The sequence below is a fragment of the Egretta garzetta genome, unplaced genomic scaffold (assembly GCF_000687185.1).
Source record: "Egretta garzetta isolate BGI_Z169 unplaced genomic scaffold, ASM68718v1 scaffold215, whole genome shotgun sequence".
Lineage (NCBI taxonomy): Eukaryota > Metazoa > Chordata > Aves > Pelecaniformes > Ardeidae > Egretta > Egretta garzetta.
In genome coordinates this window covers 6,742,885-6,750,238 of record NW_009259719.1, presented here as the reverse complement: position 1 = coordinate 6,750,238, position 7,354 = coordinate 6,742,885, and the positions used below count along the sequence as shown (strand labels likewise).

The window sequence follows — 7,354 nt, the reverse complement described above, 5'->3', positions numbered from 1 at the left end:
ACCCTGAAGCTGTAGTTTGTGTGTTGAGGTTAAAAACGCGGCTTACATGAGGTGGGACCCTCCCTGCTCATCCCACACTGTGCCTGCAGGAAAAATACAATGTGGTTGCGTGATGAACCAAGCAGGGAACCTGAAATCCAACCTGTGTTGGTTGTGGCATCTTTTCAGCAGAGCAGGCTACATGTTGGAGAAAACAGGAATAGGAAGGGAGCAGGGAAGTGAGCCAAGAACTGAAGGAGAGACGGAGGCTGGGGGACAGGCTTGACAATAACGATAGAATATCTGACTAATTGGTAGTGTGGCTCACTACAGCTGCTTGCTTCCCTAACAGCCTGAGTGAGTTTTGAACTGTGGCTTGAGTGTTTTTAGCCCATTCTGGCTTTAAATGCATCCAGAAATGAGATTTTCTTGGTCTAAAGGAGGTGTTAAATCTTATGAGCTGGTTGTGTTTTTAAGTGATTAATATGAGTGGTCTCGATTTCAGTTGTGTCTCAAGATGTTTTCTTTAGAACTACCCTGAATCCTTCTCTGGTGCTTTTGGTGTTTTATAACATCTAAATAAATACTGATCTAACTTTCAAAAGAGGAGAGTCATATTTCAATTTTTTTTTGGTCTTTCTTTTCAAACCTCTTACTGTTGGTGCTGCTGTTTCCTGGATGGTTTTTAATTTAATACACTGGCAGTGTGGTGTGTCCAGAATTTTGAATCTCTTATATTTGCTGATACAAATACGGAACTCTTCTGCCTGTGTTCTCCTCTCACAAATTGTAAACAATTTGTTCTTAACCAAAATCCTCAGGATCTCACTATTTTTCAGACCAGGTCCAACTTAAGTGCCCTTCACATGCAAAGAAAGGCTAAATAGTGTTGTCTGTGTATTGAAATACATGATGAAGTTTACTGCACACTTGTGTACTCAGAGATTTAGAATTGAAGTGGGTTTTGCTGTAGTTCTTAGTAGTCTGAAACTTAAGCCAACAGGTTGCTAAATAGGAGGTGTTTGGCTTTTCTTCCAGATGCTGGTTCCAGTGTGGAAGAAATGGAATTCAATTGGGATGAGTATCTAGAAGACACAGGAGCAACGGCTGCCCCCCATGGATCTTTTAAACATGTGAGTAAGGGAGTGCGTGTTTACTTACCATCTCCTACGTTATTTTTTTGATACACTGAATGTTTAGGGTTTCTTTGAATGAGTTGATGCTCTCAAATCTGGAAGACTAACTAGAATCATGTTTCCTAGAGTAATGAGAAGTGAGGAATTTCACCGTTCTGTTTCTTGTCTTCCTCTCTATACATAGCACAGGGTAATCTCATCCGCAAGTGCTGAAACTTAAGGGGCTCCTAGTCTTCTCTGCGCCAGAAAATAAGCTTGATTTTCCCCTAAAGCCCAAACTGGCCAGTGTCTTCTTTTGATGATTGCTACTGGACAACTGCTGTGGAGGAGGTAGCTCTAGAAAGTTGGTGGCATAGCTCTTGAACAGCAGAATTCAAATGTGCTCTTAAAGGAGGTTTTAATGGTGGCTCTCAAGGAGGCCAGGAGGAAATAATAGCTCTGCCAAACACTTGACTGTAGTAGTTAGAAAATTGATTAGGATAATTGTCAATCACAGGCTTAATGGATAGGATGAGGTCTTGATAGGCCCTTGTCTTTGCCCTTGGATATCTTTAATCAAATGTTTGTTGGTAAAATCCTGGAGTGCACTTTCCCATTGGGTGAGATCTGAACGTGAAGTCTGCCTTCCTGTACTGAAGCTGAGCTGTATGGAGCTGGTTTCCAAATCTCTTGGATCTCTTCCAATAATTGAAACACCTTCCAGGCTGCCAGCCTGTATCCTTATCCAACTCCTTATTGAAGTTACTATTTAATAGTCTTTCAAAGACTGCCTGTGGATCTTTTACCATGGCAGTGAGGGTGGTGACTTGCATGTGGCACATTGCTTCGAAGGCGCCTTGTGGTGCTTGGGCTTTCAGGTCCAGCATCACCACTTTCAGTAGGAAAACAAACTGAGGTCTATTCCTGAAGGATCACAAAGCATTGTGAGTCCAAAGGTAATCTGCAGAAGTGCAAAACATTAAAGAATCAATTAAAATATGGCAGTTGTGTTAGTAGTAAAGATGCACAGTAAATGTAGACTTCGCAGAGGCTCTTCCATACACTGGGATGTAGTTGTATGCTTTTTGTTCAAAATACACATTCAGGTACATAATTTCTGAAGGGAAGAGGCTGATGCTTGCTTTGTTTTTCCTTAGTGTACTAAGGCTCTAGCAAGAGCACACTTACTCAGTGCGGTGGTGCCTGTGCAGCCCACACTGCGGGAGCAGTATGGAATCAGAGTGATGGCGTTTTGCAGTAGTGTGAGGAGCGTTCTGTCTGCTGCTCTGGTGTGGTTTACCTTATGTGATCTCTGTTAAAGAAGCTTGCTATTGTAGCTCAGACATTAGACAAACTAATTGTAATGCCAGCTTTACAGTGGTGGCCAACTGAATTAACATTGCAGCTATATTTTGTTAATCAGCAGGAGATATGCTTTGAATGACTTTGTTATCCCTGCACTGCACTCTTTGCCAACTCAGCTGTGCCAAACAAGTGGTCTGATTGCTCTGGCTGTCGTCAGTAAAAATACAATTGGGTTTAAAAAAAGATAAATGCCCGTTTTTATTGTTATTCCCTATGCGTATAGAACACAGTGCAGTTTTGTTGGTGCAAGTAGCATAGTTGTGGAGAGTGCTTTAGTGAGCAGGTGTGGGCAAAGCCTAGCAGTGTCACCCAGTCTTTTTCAGCTGCATTGGGTGCCCTCTTGCGGGCAGCATGACAGAGGAGCTGCAATTGGTGAGCTTGGCTGGCCACGCTTCACACCCCAGCATGGGGAGCTGGCCTGGGGACTTGGGGTGGTGGCATGAATGAGCATGAAAACAGATGCCTGCATGTGTTTGCTACCAGAGTTGCCTTAAAATTTGTCTGGAGGCTAATTTTGATGTTCTCTGTAATAAACTTGGCATAAAATTTTGGAAAGTTAATGCTGACACTGAATTGACAAGCAACAAGAGGAGCGTATTTACATCACCTAGATCTTGCTGTTAATAGAAATTCAATAGTGCAAGGTCATATGCTCAGGATTTCTGCTGTCCATTAGAAGGTAATGGTTTGGAAAAGGTGGAGGAGAACCTTAGTGCCTCCCAGTGGATAGCGACAACCTATGTGACAAAGCCCTAAAAAAATGTTAGTGTGATTCCAGGATACATCAGGTGAGAGATTTTCAGTGGAGAGCACAAAGGCACTGATGTCTCTGTACTAGTGACTGGTGGTCCCTGAATCTGTGCAGTGCTACTTCCTTGAGTTTAAGAATTACATGTTTTTATAATCTACCGTCAGGAGAGCTAGGAGAGAGCTACTTTTGTACTCGAAAAAACAGAGTGGAAAAAACTAAGCTGAAGAATAATACTGGCACAAGAGCAAAGGGGCATGTGTAAATAACTGAATTAATTGAAAGAAATTAATTTTAGATGGAAGCTTAAGGTTTTTGTTTGGTTCTTTTTAAATACCGGAGTATTGAGACTGTGACCAGCCTCCCATTATGAGTGGTGGGTGAGAAATACCCAACCCACATAGTAGGAGAGTACATGATCAGGTTAAGAAAATGTAATCCATGTTTCAACAGCCGGTGTTAGCAAAGAACTAGACTTGCTGATGGGAGGGAGGACTTTTTTACATTTGTATGCTTATATTACTTCTGAAAGTTTTGCTCTTACTGTGAGCAAGATGCATTGGAAAATGTAAGCTACTTCCTTAAATTAAGTGTGTTCTAATATTTAATTTATTTGCATTTTAAAAATTAAACAATACTGAGATCAAAGTGACTGTTTTGCCTACAATCTAGCAGGAAAAAGAGCTTACCAAAAACCTGGAGTTGCAGTGGATGCCAGTGCTGTCATACCACCCTAAGTCTAAATGCATTTTCACTGTTGAATGCTCTTTTTTAATTCCTTTCTGCAACTTACATATGCGTGTAAACTTGTATTAAAAATGAGTTAGTGTTCAACATTATCTGAACACATGTATTTGCTGTGTGTTCTTGCATGCTCTTAATACTTTTTGTATGTTCTTTATCATTATGTCCTGAGCTGAGTCAGGTCCCCAGGTCTGAGCTGTAGCATGGCGCAAAGCAGGGGGCTAACACTCGATGGGAAGGAGGCGTCGGAGCTGCCTGAGCTGTGCTGTCACTAACCGCTCATGGCCATCTCCGCTTGCCATATGTGCAGCAGGAAGCTGTCACTCTTAGGCCCACTGCTCCAAATAAAATACTCTAGGAGCATCTCCGGCAAACCAGTCAGCTCAGTGAGCCAGCCTAAAGAAAAGAAGTTTTTGTGCCTTAAACTGCTTAAGTGGTGTCGTCTTGCCCAGCTGCCAGGAGAGGGTGCTAACTTCTTGGTCTCTGCTGTATCCACTGGGGAACATAAATGACAGCGTTTGAAAAATACACCTGACTTCAGGGAAAGTTCCATCTGTTGCTTTTTGTTTCCTTGAATGCAGCGCTCTCCACCGGAAGGCTTTGCTGAAAGTTTGGGCATAGAGAAGCTGCACAGATTTCCCAATTCCTCAGACTTTGTGTTGAGCTCATGGCTTTTCTTTCAGGAATCAGAATATGATGTCTTTAGTAATATCTCTTCAGCAAGGCAACTGTCTTTTTGAAGAGGTGACCTCTGTAATATTGTTTTAAAATGCCTGCAAGTATTGGGTCCTGCTGATCTTGTTTTTTAGAAGGTTTTTCTCTTAAGTCAAGGGTATTAACTTTTAAAGGATGTGAACAGTTAACAGAGGCATATGCTTTTCTCTCTGATGTGGTTCTCTTAGTTTTATTTTTAGCAAACCAGTATGTGCTGGCTGATGAGACTATAATAGCTATGGCAGTTACTGAACCGTCAGTGCAGAACTGGTAATAAATAACCCAGAAAATATCTACTGCATCTGCATCATACTGAAAGCCTTTCTTGCAGTTGATTCAAAGAGGAAATGGAACTTGGGACCACTTAAGAAAGAAAACACCAGTTACATTCAGCTGAGAACAGGGGATCGACATGTTAGATTTTTAATTAAGACTGAGGCCATGGAATTAAGCATAGCTCAGAAACGTACTGTAGTGAGAGCAGAACAGGATCCTTCTGCTCTTTGAGGAGTGTTTGAGCTGGGAGAAGTTAGGGATATGAGAAGTTTAATGGATTTGCTTTTTCTTTTTATGTTTACACTTCAGTATCTGAGTACTGTACAGTCAGATTCCTCACTGGCGTACAACACATGCATACGCACAAAGCACACAGTATTGGGTGCTTTATTGTTGTCAAAGCAGGAGTCCACTGAAGAACACATACTGTTATGTTCTATGCAATTTATGTTGCAATGCTACATACAGAATTATTTAGGTTCTTGGACAGAGACATTAAAATCCTTTACTCTGCAATTTGTGCCTCCTTAAATGAGCATGGTGGACGAGACAGTGGTATTGTTATCTAAAGCACGTGTATGTACTTTAAATAGGGCTTTTGTCCAAAGAGGTTGAAAGACATAGTTTAACACAAAAAGTCGAAGTTGTGTTTCTGAGTTTGACCTTCAGTTTTGCCTAGCTTGACAGCCCAGCTGTGAGTTGGAAGGCTTTTCAGTGCTGGGTGAGGTATTGTCCAGGGCAGGAAGATGAATTGCAAGATACTGATTTAAGGTTGAAAAGATACTCTGTAATGCAAAGGAGATGTCATTAATGATGATTCTGTGTACATTCCAGTTTGGGTCACATGTGATGAAGTTGTTTCTCTGAAGAGACTGGATAGCATTCAGCTTGAGGTTTTTTGCTAATGAACATGTCGAAATGGTTCCCCCTGTTGTTCCATGGAGTTTCTGAGAGGTGCTCAAATGCGATGATGTTCTTCCTCTTCAGGTGGATACAAGTTTGCAGAATGGTTTTGCCCCTGGTATGAAGCTAGAAGTTGCTGTCAAGTCTGACCAAAACACCTACTGGGTAGCCACCATCATTACTACCTGTGGGCAGCTGCTCCTGTTGCGCTACGATGGTTACGGGGAAGACCGCAAGGCTGACTTTTGGTGTGATATCATGACAGCTGACTTACACCCCATTGGCTGGTGTGAGCAGAACAAGAAGATTCTCAAAGTGCCTGAAGGTATTGGCTCCATATGCAGAAGCGGGGAGTACATACAAAAGTATGCTTTTGTCCTTTGTAAGCCTGGCAGGTAGTGTTCATAACTACTGTTATGCACAGGTGGTGGTGCCGTGATGACAAGTTGAGGTTGTCTCCCATTCTGAAATCCTGTGACTTACAGTAGGAGGTTGTTGTTTCACCTGGGAGGAGTTAGCTTAATTTCAGAATTGGACTTACTTTTACAAAGGCTTATGGTTATCTTTAATCATCACCCACCAAATTCTACTGCTTTGTCATTTCCTTTAAAGATTGTGTTGTTTTGTTTCTTCTTTTAAGGTGTTAGGTGAGTGTGTGGCAGATTCTTGTGAATTGATCTTTAACTGGCAGAAAGAATCACAGTCTTTCTTCTTTGCTTAGGTATCAAGGACAAGATACCTGACCAGGAGGAATTCCTTCAGCAGGTGCTGAAAGGAGCATGCAGTGCCCCTGCTAACCTGCTGGAGGGGGTAAGTGTTGCACTGTGCTGCATCTTGGGTTTTGTCTTGCTTTTCCCCTTTGTCATTAAGGGAACCACTGTTAAGATTGTCAGTTCAATTCTTTTTTTAAGTTTAAGGAGCATTGTAGTATGCTGTTGACCTTAAAGTTCCACTCTTAGGGTTTCCTGTTTACAGTATTTAATTTTGCTAATGTTGTCCTGAAACATATCTGTCACTGAAGGTTTGGGCTGTTTATTAATGCTGTCAAAAGAAAGACCTTTTTCAAATTCCCTTAGGTTTCAGTCTTCCTCCTGTTCTGCTCCTCCTTCATACAACTCTAAGGAAATAATCCTTTATTTATCTAGATTTCATGTCCCCTTTCTCAGTGGACTCCTTTCACTGATTTTTTTTTTTTTTTTATACTATTGGGTAGGTTATTGTTTCACTTAAATCTTGCATCTTTGCTAGTGAAGAACCAAATTTTTATCCCCTCCTCTGCACTTAGAACAATACTTGCACCTTTTGTCAGTGTCTGGTTGTAAAGTTCAGAACATAATTTTTTTGAAAAATGCCATTGATGTCATCTTTACAACTAATGTTCTTATCTTTGTATCTTTTCTGTCTGGTCATCTTTGTATGCTAGATGACTTAGTTTTAGAAAGAGATTATTCGTGTTTCCTTCAAACCTTGAATATATAAGTGATAATGCTTCTGAAAATGATGTTGGGGA

General features: G+C 41.3%; 1 protein-coding gene across 1 annotated transcript in view; it reads left to right on the top strand.

Moving 5' to 3' along the window:
* The window catches only part of SFMBT1 (Scm like with four mbt domains 1), a 38,124-nt gene that overhangs the window by 5,361 nt on the left and 25,409 nt on the right, over window positions 1–7,354 (top strand). The window contains exons 2-4 of the mRNA XM_009639356.2: window positions 1,018–1,112; window positions 5,929–6,169; window positions 6,566–6,654. Of these exons, the coding sequence (XP_009637651.1) occupies window positions 1,018–1,112; window positions 5,929–6,169; window positions 6,566–6,654 (425 nt within the window). The remainder of the gene's footprint in view (window positions 1–1,017; window positions 1,113–5,928; window positions 6,170–6,565; window positions 6,655–7,354) is intronic.